Consider the following 21429-nt stretch of genomic DNA (forward strand, 5'->3'; position numbering starts at 1 on the left):
TTTTCTTTTGTCAGAACAATAGATTACAATTTATCTTCTCCTTAATTTGCAAATTAGATCCGAACAATTAAATCAAAGTTGCAACTTTTTTGTTCTTTTACCAATCAGGTGGCGCGTCGATCGAAGTTTAGATTTTAATTCGTTGTTTTCATTTTTTCTTTGGTGTTTTTGCTCAATTGAATTCCAAGTGTTCAGGTGCCATTTAGATTCTAATTAATTGTAATTAATCCAATTCTTCGCCATGTCCGGTTCCTTACAGAACAAAGAAAAGGCTTTTCTACAATTTATGATGAGAAGTAAAAGTTTGCCCAAAGATGAAGCTCTTAATCTTTGTATAAAAATGGAGCTTGGTGAGTATCTTTTGCCTCCAATTATTTTCTTTGTTTCTTGATTAGCTTTTTTTCTTAATCGTTTGGTTTTCTTAATTGTTGTAATTGTTGTTGTTTCTCTCACCTTCCTTAAACTAAATTTTGGTGTTCTTTACGAATTTCTTTTCATTGTTTGTTGTCTTTTTGTTTTTCTTCTTTACTTTGGTGTTTTTGTTTAGCTTCCAATGAGAAAGCATTGGATCAACTATTGAAGACAATCAATAAAAGAATTAAGGAATTTCGATTTGAAATACGTAAATTTACCGATGAGGAAAGTGGATCTGTTCATTTGGTGTTCATTAATTTAGTTGACAATCATATTAGCCGTTTGTCTACTCTCTACAATAAAGCTCAACTTGAATATTTCAAGAAAGTCATCTCAGCCATAGTCACCTCTCCGTGTGGTTACATTGATTACAATGGAGCATTGAATTTAACTTCTCAATTGATTGATCAAAATGTCAAATTACGTGTCAGCGAAGCAGATGAAATGTTAAAAGTTTGGACTCAAGAGAAATATTTAACCACCAAAAAGGATCAGTTCAACATTTGCTTAGGTATCCGAAGTCTAACCGAGTTGGATGTTTATCTGAGGGAACATTTTCCCAATAACGTGACAAGTTGCGATCTTTGTAAATCAATGTGTATCCAAGGTGTTAATTGTCCCCATTTAGGTCTTAAATTACACACTCATTGTGCTAATAAGTATTTCTCCAACTTTAAAAACTGTACCATTTGTAATTGTTGAGCAAAGCAATTCACTCATCTCACAAATCATCATTGTACAGAATTCAAGTAACAAGTAACAATTAAACATTATGTTCATAATGTTCATTTATTTATATATGAAATGATTAGTTAATTTCAAGTTAATTCCACCAATACAATTTCCAATCCAAACAAATACAAATATTTACATGAAATCATCTGAACCATCACTGTCATTATCCTGAGAAAGGAAATACAAAAAAAAGAAACAAAAAAACAGAATAAACTATCAACCTTTTCAATTAAATTCTAATCTACAACTCACCTTGTTGGTTGTCATTAATTCTGGTTTGAATATCGGATCATAAGAACGGGCTTTGGCCGCTTCTTCTCGTCTTTTGGCCTCTTCTTTTTCCTGTTCCTTCATTTGCTTAACTCTGGCCTTTTCTTTATTTCTTTCAGCCTTTTCACGTTCTTCCCTCATCGCCTGTAGATCCACTTCCCGAACTTCCTTCGTTTTATTCAACCGATTAACAATTGCGTTTATCCTTTTATCGACCCTCATCTTACGAACGGCTCGGTCACTACGAAATCCCACCTGACCGACGTCCATTGATTTACTCTTGTGAAGATTTGACCACATCGTGTAAACCACATCAATATCGTTCATTTTGTTGCCTTCAATTGAATTCGCTTTAACCAGTTGAGCACAATCATCGAGAATAACACTTGGTACATCGTCTAGTGTTTGACCTTGATTCAAACGGAGATAAACATGAGCCGAAGACAATTTATCAACATGGAACCAAACATCTTCCGGCCAACCCCATTTAATCAATTCCTCATTCTCATACTTATCAGCGCCCATGTAAATGGTCATCGGAGGTGAAACAACATCACTTTTAAAGTAAATCACCATAATGAACGATAGAAAATTTAACAATCAAAACAATTTAAATTTAAAAAATAAAAATAGAAAATGAGGAAAAAAAAAGAGAAAAGAATAAAAAAATTTTCTTTTCAAAGAAAATCAATTCAAACATCTGATCAAAAGAAAGAGAAAGAGAAAGAGCCAAAAGGTGTTTCTGTTTACCATTAGATGTCATTGTTGGTTAGTGAGTAGAAGTTGTTTACTAAATTGTGTTAATTGTTTCAATGATTATTTCGCAGTTTCCTTTTAATTGATCTAATTTTCTTTTGATATTAATCTTATTGAGATTCTTGTGCATTTAACAATATCAAACAATCACCACAACTAATTATGGCTCTCAGAAATTTGGTCGATAAAGATTGTGGAGGTAACAATCCGTTGATCAATTTAACTAATCACTTCAATTCTGATCAGGTGAGTACGTATTTGTATTTTATAATGGGAAGAAAATAGATAACAACTGAACAATTTAACTTATTCTTTGCTTTTTTTCTTGGTTTTTCTTTGGTTGTTTTGATGAATTGGTTTTGGTTTTCTTAGTTGAATCGTCGATGGAACAATGAAAATTCACCTGAAAATCAACTTAATCAAATTCCCGATGGATTACAAGGTTCGGATAGATTTGCAATGGAATCACTTTTACAATCTTTGGGACCGATGGGTCAAAGTAAACCTGAAATGAGGCAATCACCAGCCATCAGTGGACAAGAACTTATGAATTTACCTGATAATCGGTCTCATCATCAAACTGTTGCTCCAAATAGTCATTATTGGTTAGATGATTTTCTTGCATCATCTTCTTCATCTTCATTACCACTAACTTCTGCTACTGTTGCCTCTCAATCCTCTTTCTCAGGTCAACAATCATCATCGGCATTTCCAATCATCCAAGGTGATAGTAAATCAATACGACCTTTGAATTCTGGTTCATTCCAAAGGCCACCCTCTTTAGGTCATCAATGGCCACCATATGGTGGAGGATCTAATTCGGGTTTCATGAGACCGAGTTTCATGTCGATGTTACAACGGACTTTTACGCCAAGAAATCAACTTCCAATTGGATCTAAAGCAGCAAGTGAATATCTTGATGACTTCCATCGTACTCTGGAAGAGGAAAAGGTCAAAGCTGATCAGGTTGAAGCTCTAAGGAAAGACTATGATACTTCAACTCTTCCCGAAGAAGCAAGAAAATTTGTCGAATCAATGAGAGATGATCCCGAAGTACAATCAACCGATTTTCTTAATTTTATTAAGAAAATTGGTTCCGGTGAATATCAAGTTACCGAAGATGGTATTATTGCCAATGACACCGAGACTGACGCTCTAAGCCAGGCTTGGGCAAGTGAATTTGCCACTGCTCAAGAAGTTTGGGAGTCAAATGCAGTTCGAGATGATCAAGAGTTTTGGGACTCCCTGTCATCCGAATGGGCTGCAGATCACAAAGGAGCCAATTCAAGGATCAACAACTTTCCCGAAATGCCCGCTGAGTTCATGGCTGATGCTGATCAAGACTCTTCCCAGGCTGCAAATGCCGAATATAAATTCAACTCAAATAATCCATATCAAGATGTAACTGATCCTTTCGCTGAGGGAATGAAAAGACTGGAAGAAGGTGATATACCCTCAGCAGTTTTACACTTCGAAGCCGCTTGTCAAAAGGATCCCTCTCAACACTTATACTGGCAATTTTTAGGTACCAGCCAAGCTCAAAATGAACACGATTCATCCGCCATTTTGGCTTTAAAAAAATGCATTCAACTTGAACCAAACAACCTAATTGCATTAATGGCTCTCGCTGTGAGCCACACCAATCAATCAGAGCCCCGGGAAGCATGTGAAAACCTTTTCCTCTGGATAATTCGTAATCCACATTATTCATCTCTCGTACCCGAAGAGTATAAAACTTCAACCCTGGAAGTTGTCACGTCGGAAAAGATTCGACGGGTTCGTGATATGTACTTACAAGCAGCTCGTTTATCACCTCATCCATTAGATGCTGACATCCAATGTGGCCTTGGTGTTTTACTCAATCTTACTGGGGAATACTCGAAAGCCGCTGATTGTTTCCGAGCGGCTCTTTCAGTTCGACCTGATGATTCCACTATTTGGAACCGTTTAGGTGCTACTCTTGCCAATGGTGACAGATCCGAGGAAGCGGTTGCTGCTTATGAAAAAGCGCTTTCTCTTTCTCCTGGTTTCATCAGGTCGAGATTCAATTTAGGAATTGCTTGTATCAATTTAGGTGCTCACCTTCAAGCAGCTGAACACTTTTTGTCCGTCCTTAATTTACAAAGAGCTGGTCAAGGAGTTGATGGTCAATCCTCTCACAAAATTATGTCCGCTAACGTTTGGTCAACTCTTCGTTTGGTTTTGTCACTCATGTCTCGTCAAGATTTGTACAAGTTCATTGACTCGAGAGATTTGGAGTCTCTTAATCGTCAATTTAATATCAATTCATCCGATTACAATCAAGCCTAAATCACCAATGACTGGAAATTTAAATGATCAGCAATTAACAAGCAAACAGAACTAAAGTTAATTGCAATATTTTCCTTGAACAAGAAATTACAAGAAATTCAATCAAGCTCATTACTATGTAACTTAATTGTTAAAATCAACAAAAAATTATCATGAGATTATATGGGAAACTTAAATTAATTAGTTAATTGCTAGACAATTGGCTTAAAAGTGATATTAATTGTTTGCTAAATGCTTTTTTATTACCAATGATCAAATTGTATTTTTTTTATATCTCAATTTTATCGTAAATTAAAAACCAAAACAATCAAAATTTTCCCCATAATATGATTAAATCAAACTCACCAATGGTCAATGAAACTAATATTTACCCAAACTCTTAACAATTAGCAAACTTTTTGAACACAATTAACACAATTTCAATACTTGGCTGCCTGAATGATTTACTAATCACCACAAATCAAAAGGTGAGTTATTATCATTGAAGGTAATCAGACAATATTGATTACACCAATTTTAATATTGAGAAGTCAACAAGATTAGACTAATTGTAGACAATTAAGGAATTATATTATCATTAAAATTTAGATAACAATTTAAAAGTGAACAAAATTAAATGACTGATTATCCGTGAAAAATTAAACGCGATTTTCTAGTCTCTTTAAAAAATATAAGAATTAAAATTAACCTGATAATCTAATTGATTGTTCCAGCTGATTGATATAAAGGAAGGAAAGAAATTAGTTTAGCATCATCATCATAATCATCTTAATCATCACCAATAATTATAATCAGATTTATATAATAATAACAACAATCAAGTCTCTCGTCACAATTGACAGATCACAGAAAAATATTACAAATTAAAATTAACTAATCGAACCAACAATTAACTAAATATAATTTCATATTCAGACGAAATGAACAATTTATTGATAACAATTAAAAATAGAAAATGTAAATGATAGTAATCAATTATTCACATTGACCGGAAATCAGTTAATAATTGTAAATGATTAACTAATTGTTGTGAAAAATTTTATTTCCATAATTAACTTATATAAACTTTAACCTCTTTCAATTGTTTTACTTTCACTTTAACCCGATTCATTGATTAATCTGATTATGATGATTAATGAAATTGTAATTTGCTTATGATTGTTGTTGATTCAATTATATGATTTGTTGTTTCTCTTGATTTGCTTTTAAATTGTTAACTTATCTGTTATTCAGTTTAATTAACCGAGAAAACGGGAACAAAATGATCTTGATGATCATTTCGTCAAATGCTACGCTCACTTAGACACTCGAACTCGTTGATAATCACAAACAATCAAAATTATCGTAAATCTATCGAGACACTTTTCGTATTTATCTTTCCGATTAGTTAATCAACTTACTCTTTTCTATCATCGAACCTGCAATAGAACTTAATCATTCAATTAATCTCTCTCTCTCTCCTTTCTGATCTCACTTTCTCCATCATAATAATTACCAATTAGTTAATTAAAAGTTCTAAAGTCCTCCCATTTCTTTTCCTTTCGCAGCACCTTAATCTGTTTTTCAATTGTTACCATCATGCTAATGAGTTGTTACCTCGCTTCATTTGGTAACTTGATTAGTACCTTTATTTTGGACTCTGTGTTTACATTTCGTGATTTGTTGTCGACTTTTTCTTTCTTTTCTTTCTTTTTTTCGTCACTTTCACTCTTTGTCTACAAATCGATACAATGTAAGGCCAACGACATCGAGAGCGAGCGAAAGAGGGAGAGCTTTCACTTGTCACACCGATTTGCTAATTTCCAATCAATAATTTGATTACAATTACCAATTATCTTCATAATAGTTACTGTGATTTAAAAGAAATTGATAAATTCGAGAGAGAGAGAAAATAACTCCCTCACCTCCGTTCGAATGGGTGTTTTTGAGAAGGGCGATTAATCCACTATATAAGACGAAGTGTTTCAACCTAAAGATTATCAGTTTTCTTTCAGTTGATTCACTGAGAAGAAAAGAAAAGTAGAAAAAAAGTTCATTTCAAATTCTGTGTTTTAGAAAATCAACTTAAACATGAGAACTGTTGTTCTGTTACTTTTGGTCGCTGTTGTGGCCATCGCTTTGATCCAAGTCACCCAAGGAGATCATTGGGGTAGGAATATTATTTAATTGTTTCTGTTAAATTGTTACTGTTCACTGATCTTTGTTTACTAATCACAACAAACCATAAGATCAACATGGAATCTGCAACATTATTGTTTACATTTTTTACCTCCAAGTGATTGAGAAGTTGGAAAAGTAAACAAACCACTTGGATTATTTCATGTTAATTGTAATTTCTTTGATTATCTTGTGCGTTAATTACTACAAGATAATCAAATTACTTATTTTCTACCAGTGTTCTCAGTGTTGGATTAAATCAAGAAAGAAAAACAATTTAAACATTGATCAACTTGTGATGTGTTCAATTTAACAAGAGAAACGAAATGTGATCGTCACTTTTTGGCGCTTTTTTATATTAATTGTTTATTAATTTTCACTAATTTCTGTACATTTTTATTATGTGATTCACTTGTAGGTAAGAAAAAGGTTCAACATTTATGGCATCATCATCGTCACGATCATCATCATCATCACCATCACAAACATAAGCAAGATCATAAACATGGTCACTGGCACGATCACAAGGTAACAACAATTAAATAGAAGTGAATTAATTGGTCAATCTAATCAATTCTTTGATTCTTTTCTTTTAATCAGCACAAGCACAAGGCCGACAATGAACACAAACATGGACATTGGCACGATCATGGACACAAACACAAGGTCAGTTTATTTTCTCATTGAAAATTCGATCATTTTTTACATTTTGTTCCAAATGAATTTCTCTCATCTTCTTCTCGTTTATTCCAATAATAGCACGGCCACAAACACGAACACTGGAATGACCACAAACACAAGGTAAGAAATTGACGAAATTGAAAGACAACAAAAAATTCGTATTGATTCATTAATTTTTCGTTCCATTAGCACGGACACAAACACGAGCACTGGGGTAACCACGATTACAAACACAAACACGAGCACAAGCACGAAGACAAGTGGGACGGATGGCACGGAAAGGCCTAAATGATTAGATCTAAAAACATCGGATTAAACACCTTCGAACTCTAGAAATCGGATCTTCGATGTGTGGACAAAATTTGGGACCAAATAAAAGATTCAAATTCTCACCGAAAAGGGCTAATTGTGAACTCTTATTTTCGACCACAACAATTAAACAAACCAAATGCTCACGATCAATTATATTCCCGATAAACTAATTAGTTAATTGAAAAATCATCTCAACAAATCAATCAATCATCTTCATATTCAATCAGAAACCAAAGAGCAATCAAATTCATCATCATCAAGATTTTCATTAATAGCTGTTAATTTCCTCACCCCATCAGTAGGTTAATCATCAAATTAATCTTGATCCTTGATCAACAACAATCAACAAACTTGAAACAATTAAATTCAAAAATCTTAGCAGGCTAAGCCCATCAAATAATTGTAAAGCAATAACAATTAAAAGCTTAATGATTGTTGATTTTAATGTTTCTCTCAAAGTGTAATCAAAACAACAATCAAATAAAATATTAGATCCGATTAATAAATTATAAAAACAAATCCATCAAATTAAACCATTTGACTCTTGATTAAACAACCAACCCTTAATTGTGATAACAATTAACCTTATTGCCTTTGTCACAATTACCAAATCAATATGATTATCGGATATCAATTCAAAATGAAAAGATTATTTAAAACAATCATAACCATTAGACTAAATTATCAAGATAACCTTAAACAATTAAGATTCAACAGTTGATTCAGACTTTTATATCAAATAATGATCACAACAATTAATGATGCGTAAAAGGATTTCCGATCCTAATCAATTATAATCAACAATCAACAATCACTAATAGTCACCAATCAAGTTGAATGAAAATGATTATGATGATTCAAATCTCTCGATTGGATAATACAAGAATCTAATCAAATCTTAATCAACTTTAATCGTTGTTAATAATATGCAATCAATGAATATTTCCCATTGAATTTATTTCATATTTCAAAATCTATTATCTAATTGTAATCAATTAAATTGTTACAATTTTCTTCAGGGGAATTTCATGGTTGAGTATTTCCAATTCGGAAGATAAATCTCTTACTGAAAACAAAGAACTCACCTTTTTTTCATGGAAAAAGAATAAAAAAAGTAAAAGAATATAAATCTTATTCTTTCAATTTCCTTTGAGAATTGGAATCAATGTTATCCAAGGTGAGGAAGATAAAAAGAATATGAGAAAAGTAAAATCAATCAATAGAAAGAAAAAAGAAGAAGAAGATTAATCAAATTGTTGAGAATCAATTGATTCTGATATTAATCCAAATGTTCAAATTTCTTTATAATATTACCAATAGATTTGAGTTGGAGTTTTAAAATTCTGGTAATTTGATCATCGACTTATTAATAATAATGTTTTTCGATAATAATCAAGCTTTAATTTCAAATTATTTACATTATTGTTGAGAGAAAACTTCAATTCCTTGGTTATCATATGTTATCATTAGTTAATTGTCTTGTAATTTTTGTATTAATACAAATACTTTTCATGAGTATTTACTTTCAGTTTATTATTTATAATCAAAGTATCATGATTAATATTCTGGAATGAGCTTTATAAGGTTAATGATGATGGTGGCATAGAAGTGGTAATGATGATGATGATGAAAATGATGGTCATCATTTCATTTCATTTCCTTTTCATCCTTTCCTTTTCCTTTATGGAAGTTAAATTATTATTACTTTATTTGTATCTTTCTTAAATAATATACATTGTCTTCTTGTTGTATAATCTATGGCTAGAGATTAATGAAAATGATTCAGTGAAGATGAACATGAAGATAATCAAGACTAGAATAACAATTATTGCAATTCTTTCATCAGAAAGGGTGTGGTTTTCATCTTCTATTTACAAAGTATTAATTGTCTTGATCGTGGAGATTGTAACTGTTGCTGTATTTTCTGGTTGTTCTGGTTGATTGGAAATCGTTTTAATTTTTTTTCTTTAAAATCTAATATTCAAACTCTCATGTCACTGAGGAGGCTTGCGAATTGTCTCACCAGCATCGTAATCAGTTTCATCGATAGATTTCATGATCACTGAGCGTTTTTCCCAATCATCTTTAACCTCTTGAACTTCCTCTGTATGTATTGATGATTTTCTCCTTTTTTGATTACCTGAAAGAAACAAATTCTGTGATTAGTCCAAGTGCTTTGTACCATTGAATTAATTTGTCTCTTTCTCAATATCATCACAACTACCATGTAATTCAGGGAACAACAATTACCATAGATATCATTTCGTCTGATTATGCTGATCATTGAGAAGTAAATTAGATACATAAAGATAAGTAATTTCTATTTACTATCTAATATAATATTCAAGTGATAGAAAAACACTGAATATAATGATCTTCATCATGTTTATCATCATTAACAATCGAAAGATACATTAGATTCATATAATATTTCTCAGGATGATTTCGAATCCATTTGTTGATATTTTCTTTCAAGATTCTGTTATGTTGTTTACAGAGTTCAATGTAAAGATGCGGAGAAGAAAAGAAAAGGCTTAATAAAGAGGATAACGAGATGTGAGAAAATATAAAAATGTCTCAGATTTTGATGGGAAAAATGCATTAAACTGAGAGAAATGTTTTCATATGTTGTTACTTTTACATCACAATCAGAATGAAACTCCCAGAATTTAATGGATCTATTGAAAAGTTATTTCATCTTTTTTCCTCTTTATCATCGTCTTTTTTTATTCTTTTCTCAGTCATCCAGAAAACAGGATGAATTCCCAGTCTCTCTTCAGAAGAGTAACCAGAAATAAATATCAGATTTACAGAGATGATTATATGATGATCAGTCTTTTGATACCAATAATGATATATAAAAAGAGACACATTCTCACAATCATGTTGAAGAGAACTGAAAATGAGCAAGAGAAAGAAACATTAACATTTCCTCTGGATAATGTTGATGATACTTAATATCGGCTAAGTTAATAAAAGAAGATTGTTTTGATTCGGAACAGAAAAGCAGCCTAACAATTCACCGAGAAATTGTAATTGTTTGGACATCTCTGAATAGCTTTTAATCGTAATTTGATTAAGGTGATCAAGTTGGTGTTCGAAGGATTTAAAGATGATTAAATTCTTACCATTGTATATATTTGATGATAAACATTGAGGTGGTTGAAGGGAGGAAGACTTGTGAACATTTAGATCGCCGGTGTGTAGACCTTTGGTTTGGGTTATCTGGAGTACTAATGATTTAAGATCTTCAGCTGATTTGTATCTTCGAGGTATATTGTACTCTTCTGGTAAAAGTGATGATCGTCGAGATGGACTGACCAGGAAAACTGAATTTAATCTTGGCCTTTGAAAATTACCCGTTGATGTACAGTTAACTAATTCCAGTGAATTTCGTGAATCACTTGTGTGTACTTGAGGTATATTGGCTCCACCAATGGAAGTGAATCGAGTTTGCTGAGAAAAGGAAGATATATCGGTGTCGGTTCGATGTCGGGTCGGTTCTAACGTTCGTATTTTACCCCATTTCTTGATAAACCAAAGAATGACCAATACCCAGAAGATTAAAATACACGAGACTAGAATGGCCTCACCAGGTCGAACAATAATTTCCGGATCAACGTCTAACCGAATTCTCAATGGGTTCATACCTCCTCGAACAAATCGATGTGGTTCTAATAGAAAACAGAAAAACAAAACAAAAGTCGAAAAGCAAAGAGAAAGAAAAACGATCTCCAATTAATTATTTACCAAACAATTTAATCTTTAATATCATCAAAACGTATTATCATTAATTTCAACAATCGAGGTACACAAATCAGACTAACAATTGACTCTTAATGGCTAATAATTTATAAGGAATGAAACTACTATCAGAGTATCTTAATTAACCTTAACTATTGACCATCATGATATTGAACTGGTCAGAACCTCGAATATAATAAATAAACTTAACTAGTGATCGAGAAAAAAAAAATCTCATCTCAACTTATATAATCTTCTTAACGGTAAATGACAATTTAATGTTAAGCTCAATAATCAATGAAGGAGAAGATTAATTTTTCCTCATCTCTTTACATGGGAAAACTATTACTTGGAATATATTATCTTTGAAAACTATCATCATAATCTTCATCATCCTCATCTTCATTAATGATTAACAAAATGGTAACAAAAACAACACGTAATTGTTTGCAAAGTTTTCATATGCAAAAATTGAGAGTAACATTTGATTGTTAACATAATCTGTTAGTATTAAACATAATTAAAAGATTAATTATTGAAAAATCAATAGGATGTCCCTTTAGACTTTACCTCCATCAGGTGAAACAAAACGGATAAAGTGACTTGAATTTCCTATCAAATCAGAACTGGAAACAACATTAATGAGAAGTTGATATTCCGTGTTTGGCACTAATTGTTCAATGGTAACATTTCTCATGTTTATAGGCACTTCCTGAACATATCGTGTTCTGAAAATAAAATGAAAAAATTCAATAAAATATGATAAGTATAAAGGTAGAAAAAATTTCCAATATCTATTACCAATTCAACGTATCATGAAGAGAGAGAGAGAGAGGAGAAAATGTAAAATTAATGATAAATTGTGATAATCATGAAAATGATAAATTAATTTTCGCAAAAATCAACTAATCATAAGAACTACTTATCACTTATTCAATTCTATCAATCAAGGTGAATGTTCAAGTGGACGATTTAATATCTTGTATAATATAAAAGGAAAAGGGGAAAATGATAACCTTGAAATCGTAAGTAGAAAATTCAACTTTATCGTCTATAAGCAACTTATCATCATGCAAGAACACACATGATATAAATGAGGATTTTCTCTCTCTCTCTTTTCATCTTCTTAAAATTGATTGAGAATACAGAAGAATAAGTTTCGATATTGAAGCATTTGCAAGATTGATGATTTCAATTGAAAGGTTGACAAGTGAAAGCATAATGATGATAATGATCATGTGAATCTTAATTTCTTATCAACACAGAATGAGAATAACCCAATTTATCATCAACATCACGAGAAAAACAGTTAATGAATATCATGTCACCTTGTTCGTCCTTTAATTGTATCAACATTTAACTCTCCTTACAGATCAATGAATGATTTCCATCCCAAAGTAACAGTAAATCTACTGCTTCTCTTACATCATCATCTACATCTCTATCTTCATCATGCTTATCATAATTTTCTTGAGTTTATATTATAAACATTTAAAAATACTCTGTTTATACATTGAAACTTTTTCTACAAATAATTTTACTTCATCTTCATGTTTATTATATTTTTTGCTTCCAATTCCCAACTGATTGACTGATATTTACCAGAAGAGAGTGGAAGTGGGTGAGGGTAGGGAGGTGGTTCTCATTTGTTTGCTTGTTTGATTCTTATTGATAGATCATCATCATGATCCTCTTAAAATCAATAGATGATAATTTACTCTCTCTCTCTCTCTCTCTCTCTCTCTTTTCATGTTCTTTTTTTCCTCCTTCAAAATAATCGTGACCTACAAATCGATTAATAGCTTTTTACTATTTTCATTAAGTAGATTTCGTATTTGTACCAGGAAAAAGAGTTTATTTAAATTTCTTTGGATTCTTTGGGTTTCTGGTGAAATCTAAGTAAATATTGAGAAAGAAAAAGTTATCGGTGAGTTTTATCAGAGGTGAGGGTAAGAATTTATTACAAGGAGAAAAGAATATCAGAGAAAATAAATCATGGGGAAAAATGATATTAATATTTTTCTCCAACATATCGAACTTTTCTAACTTTTTTTATTTCTCTTTTTTTCAATTATTTTATAATCTTTCAGCACCGTGGATATAGATATGATTTGCTTTATGCCTGAAGGGTTAAAGGAGGAAAAGGAAACTGCAATTTCAAACCAAACAATCAACTCAAAATTGAAGCAAATTAATAAACTCATGTAAACATTTCAATGTTCAATATTTCACCCGCAAGTCATGATACTTAAGTTAAGGATCAATGGACCTCATTGTGATTAATACACAAATTTGATTAAAGTTTCAATTAATAAACAGAATTCAAATTAACTTATTAAAGGCTAATCAAAAAATCAATCATCTATTTTGATTATTCATTTCATGTAATAATATTATTCACATTTAGTTTGCTCTTGAATGAACAGAAAAAAAGTTAACACAAATGTAATCAATATTAACTATAATTAACAGGTGATTCTCAAAGATAATTAGTTCAATTGAGTTAATCGTACATAATTACAGTTATAATTAAATGTTAAAAGTTATTAATTAAAATAAGAGTCACATTGTGAAGAAATAGAATATTGGAAAAGCAATTGTAATTATTTACTTATCAAATTAATTTGATAATTAATAAAGATTGTGATCTTCAGTATGATTTGTTAATTATATATTGATGTTCATATCAGAAATTAATATTCATCACAATCAACTAATTAATGATTTCAGCAGCTTCTGAATATTGGGAGTGAAAACTCCCATATTCAGAATAACATTGAAAAAAATGAGGTTGATTCTTTGGCTAATTAGAGCTGAGAATTAAAATTGACAAAAGTGTATCAACTTTATAGTATAAATCATTTCAATTCATTTGGGTGAGATTACCCCATTGGCCACCTTTGGAAAATCAATAAATGAATAAGTTTGTTTCCAGAATTTCATGAAGAAACTTCAGCTTTAAAGTAAAAAAAACTCATTCTATGAAAAGACTTTTCAACACTAAAAGGTTAATACACATGGTAAATATTTCGTCATCCAAGATGAACAATATTCTGTTTGAAGAAAAAGAAAATGATTCATCTACAAAGGTAAATACAAAAGGAATTGTTCATGAATAAGATATTTAGGAGGTTCGAATTGAGATTGAGATTGAAAATGGTACATTACAGTTAATCTTTGATTTAGAATTTTAATCATTCATTAACTTGCTTCTAATTCTAGAATTGATATTCTTGTTTATAATTCGGTGTATTTTTGACATGTCATCAGATTCATAAGTTATGCAATTAAATAGGAAAACAAATCGAGTATATCAGAAATATTGACGTAAGAAGATAAATAATTACAATGAATTTCATGAAAATAATCTCATATCGATTCACTGGTTATTAGAAAACTTTTTTTCTCACTCAATTGTTTATTGATTAAGGTGTGACTTAAGTCTCATCATTTCCAACAACATGATATCATCATCATCATCATTAGATTTTCTGATGATAATCAATTCAATGAGTGAAACTGTTTAAGTTAATTTGATTAACAGGCGATGAAATTGAATTAACAAAATTGATCGACCATCAGATTGAAAATAATAACAGTTAAAGCGTAATCATCAACAAAGGAAAATATTACAACCAACTGATTATTAATAAAAAAAAAGTTCAATATCAAAATGTTCATGACAATTAGCAGATAAAAATCAACAACGATAATAAACAACAGGGACTCCATTTCTTGGCATTGCATGATTGTCGTTGGGTTAACATGACACAATCAACATTTGATATTTGATTAATATAAGAGATAAAAACACAAATTTAATTACAGAATCGATGAACGTCTAATTAATAAACTATTAATTAGTAATTGGATAGGATGAGTAGTTAATTGAAATTGAAACGACTACATAGATAATCATCAGATTGATCATGTTCAACTTGAGAAACTAAAAAAAACAATCAAGATAAATAAGATTACAATCAAAATCTAATGTGTTAAAATGTGAGGATAATTTTAATCTGATTAAGTTAATTACATAAACTATAATAAGCTTACGATATTAGCATTACATTTTTAATGCTTCCACTGATTCATTTCAATATTCAATGATTGTAATATGCAAATTTGAAATAAGATTTCATGATAATAATTCATGATAAACTAATAAAAAAAACAGCGATGAAATTAAATGGATAATTTTTTATTCAATAAGTTATTTGAATAAATTATTCATTGAAAGAAAAATGTTTCTACGTTTTGATTCATTGAATTTATAACAATGTAATACAGGGTAACATGATTACAGGAATGAATCAACTGAATGAAGAAAAAAACATAACAATTATCATCATAATTATTAATTAAATTAGATTCAATCTAACGTTTCCTTTTCATCATTTTGTATTTCAGTGTATTCATTGAGTTGGAAATGATTAAATTAATTGTAAAACATCAACAATTGATGGAAAACATTACAATTAGGAATATAAAATTTAATTTCTAGTAAGTAAATTGAATCGGATGAAATAGATTGTTACTATTTATAGAAATAAAATTGGAAAGTAATCAGAAAATTAAATAAATTACAGAAAAGTAATCAAAAGTATTTACATCATCATCATCTTCATCTCCATAAACATTTATTTCTGATTGTTTCAGTTGAAAAGGTTAACAGGATTCAGGAGTAATTCATGGATTAGATGGGAAACCAATGAATATACAAAACCTCAATCATCATGATAATTCATGATACAAGGTAAACTCATTTTCATTCAAAACCAACTCCCAGATTAATATATTATATATATCCTATTGAATGGATTTTTATTCGTAGCAATAAAAAAAAGTAATAGATAAACATTCATATGAATAAAATGATAACATTCACATTATCATTGTAAATGGTGAATAATCTGATTCCTCCGGGATCTTATTCAGCAAAGAGGAATCATTTATATTCTTGAAATATACAATAGAGAAAAAATTACACAATTGGACAATATAATGTTATCATCATCATTATGGCTACAATTTTCTGCAAGATGATGATGATGATGATTGTCAAAAGTTAAGATAATATTATGATCATGAAATGTTCACCATGTAAACGGAAATTCAAAGTTTCAGTTTCCATGTGTTTACTTTAATATATCGATGGAAAAGATGAGAGAATATTTGAACAAGATGAAGAAAACGAGATTTTTTCTATTCTTTTCTCGAGAAAAAGATTTTCTTTTATCACATCATGATGAAGTTCATCATCACTTGTAATTCTGGAAAAGGAGAAAACTATTCCGTTGAGGAGATTCTGAGTTTTTAGAGATGGCTGATTCCATTTCTTTGAATCATCATCATCATCATCATCATTATCATGTATGAATAAATATTCAACAGTAAAAGATATTAAATTTATTTCTACTTCTGAATTTCTGATTCGGTTCGAGGCTTTTTTACTTCTTCCTCTCCTCTCATACTGTTTTCTCATTTGATGGTACGATAAACATTTGATGATAATCGTGGAGATGATGAGAGGATAAAAATTGAGCAAAGCTCAGGAAAGGGTGAAAGGTTATCATATAGTGATTTTCTAGTCTTTCCATGGTAACTGTCATCGTCACGATAACCATTCACAATTGAATAATCTTGTGAAAATCAGGGTGAAAATCAACTGAGAAAAGAAAATAATGTTCAACATGAGAGAAGATAAATTTTCTTCCAACAGTTTAGATTGAATACTTTTTTTGTTCATCGTCAAGATTGATCTCAAAGGTATATTGAAAGGTTGAAGAATATAAATTTCATGTCACAATCAGAATTAAAATCGACAAGAGAAATACAATCATGGTTATTATAAGTTATCAAAGTAATATCCTAGTTCTAGGTTATTGTTAGTATACAATAGTTGAAAGTAAATTAATCGAGAAACATAAATTAATCAATATATGAAAAGTTTGTTGTGTTGTTTTAGTTACAACAATTAACAATTTCTTTTCATCATTTACCCAACTAACTGTTCAAAATGATTAAAGTAATGGCAATGAAAATGAAATCAATTGGGAATTGAACAAGAAACATAATAATAATCAAACTAATGATTATTATTATAAAATGCTCATGATTAAGATGATAATTAACAAGAAATTTATATGATAGAAATGATGATTAATACTTGTTGTTGATTGTGAAAAATAAATAGCAAAATCAATCTGAATCAATTGATTAAGAGGCTTCATTTGATTATATTCACTAGTACGATTAGTAAAACAAATATCATCATCATTAAAATCAGTTTGGGATTGAGGAAAATGCGAAATGAAGGATGATAAGCAGAAATAGATGAGGAGGATAATGATGAAGATAAAGTTACAATTGACTAAATGAATTCATCAACATGACTTCCTAAAAGGTTATCAACATCACTATTTGACTGTCAACCAACTGACCGATCCTCATGCTCATCTTTATCTTCATCTTCATCGCAATGTCATCATCATCTTGTTTTCCATTTATTATCCTCTCTCTTGCTTCATCATCATTTGATGATTTTCTCTTCTTGTCCCCAACCCACATCATTATTGTGAACATTAAATATGAGTAACATTAAATTTGGACTCAGTCTCTTTGCTCCGCTTCAATCATCGCAACTTCCATCATGTTATTTTCCTTCATCATCTTCATCATTTTCTCTCTTTCTCTCTTATGTTTTTTTCGGTAAATAGAGAGACACTTTTTTTCTTCTCGATTCCTTGTGATAATATCGATTTATTTTCTTCACTTGCTAATACTTTTTTTCTTACTCCATGTCCTTTGCCTATTCTTCAACTACTCTCACTGATTCTTTTCCACTCTTATTATCCTGCTCCTCTTTTATTACCTCCTTCTCTCATCATCATTCTCGTCCTAATCGCTTTATCTTTCTTTTTCCTTCTTCTTATTATTATTCTTCTTTTTTTCATCATCATACTCACTGATTCTTTTTCCATGTCAACCGCAGATTATGTATAATATTAAACTAACTACAACAATCTCTGGCTAATCACAATCAGAAAGGATAAATTCTTGGTCATAACAAACCTAATCAATGATTCTAATCACAACGAAACCAGAACTTATGATAATCGAAACCAATTTTCTCATTTTTATCCATAATCATCATTTGATCGGTTGATTATCTTTCTAATGTTTCAATTCAAGTCAGTGATGAGAATGAGAAGGTTGAACATCATTGGTAATCATTTAATGTTCCAATGAAAAGGACTATTTTTATCAGAATCTTTTTCTTTCATCCAAGTGAATTTGATCTTTTCTCTCTATTCTTATTTTTAGATAACTTTGATTAATCTTGGATTTGACGTACAAAGAAATGGACCAAGAAAAAACCGTGTAAAAACCTAAAGGTAATAAAAGGGAAAAAACTATCGAACTGAACTGAGTCATGATGTATTAATATTAATATACTACACTGAGAGCTCATCAATCTTATAGTTTTGTTGTTGTTTTGTAGCTTCTTCATCTTAGTCTCACACAATCTTTTCATTTTCTTCCTTTATTATCAACAATTTATCGTATAAACAATCATCAAGTATGTTACAATTAAATAGATTAACCAGAATAATCTATTCTAACCTATCATTTACCCTGTTATCATGATTCTTTATGGACCTTAAAAGAAATAAAAATACGAGTAAAAAAAGAAACACAAAATTCCCAAGAAAACAAGAGGAGAAAGAAGAGAAAGAAGAGAGATTATGTTTGATAATAAGAAGAATAGGCCAGAAACATGGAGGAAGAAGTGAGTGAGTGAGTGAGAGAGAGATGAAAGCATTTTCACCATTTTCAGTCAAGTTAATTTGATAAGACAAGAAGAGAGAGAAAAAAAGAGCAGGAAGAGAGAAAAATGAAAATGGAATATGAAAGTTATGAAAATAAATCAGATAAAGATTCAGAGTAGTTGGAAAAAGATGAAGATAAAAAGAAAAATATGAAATGGGGATGAAGATAATTGAAGTTGATGTAATAGCAAAGAGATAATGATTAAAAAAAAAGAAAGTAAATAATAGGAGAGAGAAAAAAAGAGGAAAAATATTATTATGAAATCAGAAATATATTTAATTTCATGATAACAATAAAGTTGAATTTAATGATGGTAAATAATATTAATAATAAAAAGAAAATGATGATGAAAAAAGACTTACTTGGAACCCACTGGAAAATAAACAATACGAAACATTCGTGATAATTTAAGTGAATTTGTTTTATCATCAACAGTATAATGATGATGATGATGTTGATTTGTAGTTGTTATCATGGAAGGGTCCAGTAAATCAGGACCTGGATTGAAGGCCCAAGAGACCCGAATGGCCGGTGGAAGCCATTGGGTTAGTACCACTGAAATGTTGTGTGGTACTGATTGCATTTCAGTTGAACGGGATTCCTGTTTGGTGATAATTTTGGCAAACTTGATACAATGACAAAAACAAAGAGACACAAATACAAAAGACAAACTGTTTGTATGGAGGAGGGAAAGTGGAAAACCGATCAACACTGAAAATCTATTATCTAAGATATGAGAGGAGAGAGATTGTAACAAAAGAAAAGATTAGATTGTTGTTTTCAGGTTAAGATTGAGATATGAAAGAATCAATTGATTGCTAACACACAAAGAGACACAATTAGAATTAAATTGTAGACAAAAGCGCAAATCCAATGGTAAGACACAAGCACAGGTTGATTTTGTCAACTGACAATTTTGTGATGAGAGAAAGTGACTACAAGATGTGTATTGTTTTTTTCTTTTACTCTTTTTTCCCTCCCAAGGAAATGATGGAAAAAATGATAGAATTGAATGCTAGCAATACCAATGGTGGTGAATGAGCAGATGAGAGAGTAGAAAGTTGTAAAAATAACTAAGGGAATGAGAGAGAGAGAGAGAATAAAATTGAAAGGAGAAAAGCTGTTGAGGCGAATCAGCAGTAGCACAGGAAGATGATGAAGATGAAAAGAAGATGAAAGGCAAACCATTTATTCAATAACATTGGAATCGGTTGTTGGCATAGTTATTGTAGAATAGAAACAGGGAGAAAACAAAGAGAAATAACTGAGAGAGAAGTAATAAAAGCAAAGAAAATCCTTCCCAAGAAACTAGAATCCAATGAATTAAGATTTTATTACGTTGAAAACGCCTCTTCTTACAGAGTACGAGCAGCCAGGCTACTCTTAGTGGTACAGGCACCACTTTTTGAGAGGAAAATTCACCATAATATCTGATTAGCTTGTGTACAATGGTATGAAAATTCTTGGATACATTTGGTTATTAATATTAATATTGTTGGATCATCTCTTTGTTCTTTTCCGATTGTTTCTATACACCAATCCACCATAAAGCCGCATGTCCAGAAAATATGGAACATATTTGAATTATTACAGCAAGGAAGTTTTAGATGATATTTGTTAGTCTCTACCATGGAAAGTAAGTCGTAGTTCATGTATTTATATTTATGGAGGATTTTCCTATCCGGGTCAATGAGTAGGAACGGTATGAACCATTGTTCATATAGATTGAGTAATTTTTCTTTGATTTTTCTTTTGATGAAAATTTTCCATTGTGAGAGGGGAATCCAATTCAGCGAAATTTGTTGGCCTACAAATATATTATCTTCGGATTTATGAATTTCGTCGTATTTCCATTTCGCTTCATTTGTCAATAAGTTATTGATGAGGAAGATTGCATCGGAGGCAGTGGGACTAATATTATTAATATTATTAATAATTAGTTTGTCATGGATCAGGATTGTCATTATTTTCCCTTCTGTTATCAGGATACCTTGAGCTATGATACAAAATAGGTATTGGCACCATCCACCAGTGTTTTCGAATATGAAATTATGTTTACTGTAATTCGGAGTGAATATTTCTATTGAAATTAGAACTTTACTTTTTTCTTTCTTGAATGATATCTTATGGTTCGTTGGTCCGTTTAATTTTGTTGTAAGGATTTTTCTCGTAATGTTTCCATCCGGGAGTCTCTTAGGTATTTCAAATAGGCATTTC

The 21429-nt window shown here is 30.7% G+C and overlaps 5 protein-coding genes across 5 annotated transcripts; 3 read left to right on the forward strand and 2 right to left on the reverse strand.

Moving 5' to 3' along the window:
- Window positions 1–115: 115 nt before the first annotated feature.
- LOC128393664 (non-structural maintenance of chromosomes element 1 homolog) lies at window positions 116–1219 on the forward strand. The gene is made up of 2 exons (XM_053353859.1): window positions 116–350; window positions 548–1219. Exons 1-2 carry the CDS (start codon window positions 242–244, stop codon window positions 1114–1116), a joined length of 678 nt encoding a protein of 225 aa, XP_053209834.1. The 5' UTR covers window positions 116–241; the 3' UTR covers window positions 1117–1219.
- On the reverse strand, window positions 1165–2117 carry LOC128393665 (coiled-coil domain-containing protein 25-like). Its single transcript, XM_053353860.1, has 2 exons — window positions 1402–2117; window positions 1165–1317 (listed from the first exon to the last, which is right to left on the reverse strand). Exons 1-2 carry the CDS (start codon window positions 1993–1995, stop codon window positions 1282–1284), a joined length of 630 nt encoding a protein of 209 aa, XP_053209835.1. The 5' UTR covers window positions 1996–2117; the 3' UTR covers window positions 1165–1281.
- A 68-nt stretch (window positions 2118–2185) lies between these two features.
- LOC128393663 (peroxisomal targeting signal 1 receptor-like) lies at window positions 2186–4798 on the forward strand. Its single transcript, XM_053353858.1, has 2 exons — window positions 2186–2421; window positions 2548–4798. The coding sequence occupies exons 1-2, from the start codon at window positions 2338–2340 to the stop codon at window positions 4483–4485; spliced, it is 2022 nt and encodes a 673-aa protein (XP_053209833.1). The 5' UTR covers window positions 2186–2337; the 3' UTR covers window positions 4486–4798.
- Window positions 4799–6471: 1673 nt separating this feature from the next.
- LOC128392910 (uncharacterized histidine-rich protein DDB_G0274557-like) lies at window positions 6472–8154 on the forward strand. The gene is made up of 5 exons (XM_053353001.1): window positions 6472–6634; window positions 7061–7170; window positions 7243–7308; window positions 7402–7443; window positions 7513–8154. Exons 1-5 carry the CDS (start codon window positions 6556–6558, stop codon window positions 7609–7611), a joined length of 396 nt encoding a protein of 131 aa, XP_053208976.1. The 5' UTR covers window positions 6472–6555; the 3' UTR covers window positions 7612–8154.
- Window positions 8155–8968: 814 nt separating this feature from the next.
- LOC128393222 (uncharacterized) lies at window positions 8969–20549 on the reverse strand. The gene is made up of 4 exons (XM_053353344.1): window positions 19575–20549; window positions 11950–12107; window positions 10764–11309; window positions 8969–9775 (listed from the first exon to the last, which is right to left on the reverse strand). Exons 1-4 carry the CDS (start codon window positions 19793–19795, stop codon window positions 9630–9632), a joined length of 1071 nt encoding a protein of 356 aa, XP_053209319.1. The 5' UTR covers window positions 19796–20549; the 3' UTR covers window positions 8969–9629.
- Between the last annotated feature and the right edge of the window lie 880 nt (window positions 20550–21429).

Source organism: Panonychus citri, unplaced genomic scaffold (assembly GCF_014898815.1).
Source record: "Panonychus citri isolate SS breed McGregor unplaced genomic scaffold, ASM1489881v1 Contig00138, whole genome shotgun sequence".
In the NCBI taxonomy this organism is placed as follows: domain Eukaryota; kingdom Metazoa; phylum Arthropoda; class Arachnida; order Trombidiformes; family Tetranychidae; genus Panonychus; species Panonychus citri.

What these genes read in the sequence shown, in the direction of transcription:
- LOC128393664 (XM_053353859.1), top strand. Translation starts at nt 242, where the DNA reads ATGTCCGGTTCCTTACAGAACAAAGAAAAGGCTTTTCTACAATTTATG. An exon ending in TTGTATAAAAATGGAGCTTG is followed by an intron (nt 351 to 547) that starts GTGAGTATCTTT and finishes GTTTTTGTTTAG; the next exon opens with CTTCCAATGAGAAAGCATTG.
- LOC128393665 (XM_053353860.1), bottom strand. Translation starts at nt 1,995, where the DNA reads ATGGTGATTTACTTTAAAAGTGATGTTGTTTCACCTCCGATGACCATT. An exon ending in AATTAATGACAACCAACAAG is followed by an intron (nt 1,318 to 1,401) that starts GTGAGTTGTAGA and finishes TTCCTTTCTCAG; the next exon opens with GATAATGACAGTGATGGTTC.
- LOC128393663 (XM_053353858.1), top strand. Translation starts at nt 2,338, where the DNA reads ATGGCTCTCAGAAATTTGGTCGATAAAGATTGTGGAGGTAACAATCCG. An exon ending in ATCACTTCAATTCTGATCAG is followed by an intron (nt 2,422 to 2,547) that starts GTGAGTACGTAT and finishes TGGTTTTCTTAG; the next exon opens with TTGAATCGTCGATGGAACAA.
- LOC128392910 (XM_053353001.1), top strand. Translation starts at nt 6,556, where the DNA reads ATGAGAACTGTTGTTCTGTTACTTTTGGTCGCTGTTGTGGCCATCGCT. An exon ending in CACCCAAGGAGATCATTGGG is followed by an intron (nt 6,635 to 7,060) that starts GTAGGAATATTA and finishes ATTCACTTGTAG; the next exon opens with GTAAGAAAAAGGTTCAACAT. An exon ending in GTCACTGGCACGATCACAAG is followed by an intron (nt 7,171 to 7,242) that starts GTAACAACAATT and finishes TCTTTTAATCAG; the next exon opens with CACAAGCACAAGGCCGACAA.
- LOC128393222 (XM_053353344.1), bottom strand. Translation starts at nt 19,795, where the DNA reads ATGCAATCAGTACCACACAACATTTCAGTGGTACTAACCCAATGGCTT. An exon ending in TATTTTCCAGTGGGTTCCAA is followed by an intron (nt 12,108 to 19,574) that starts GTAAGTCTTTTT and finishes TTTTATTTTCAG; the next exon opens with AACACGATATGTTCAGGAAG. An exon ending in TTTTGTTTCACCTGATGGAG is followed by an intron (nt 11,310 to 11,949) that starts GTAAAGTCTAAA and finishes GTTTTCTATTAG; the next exon opens with AACCACATCGATTTGTTCGA.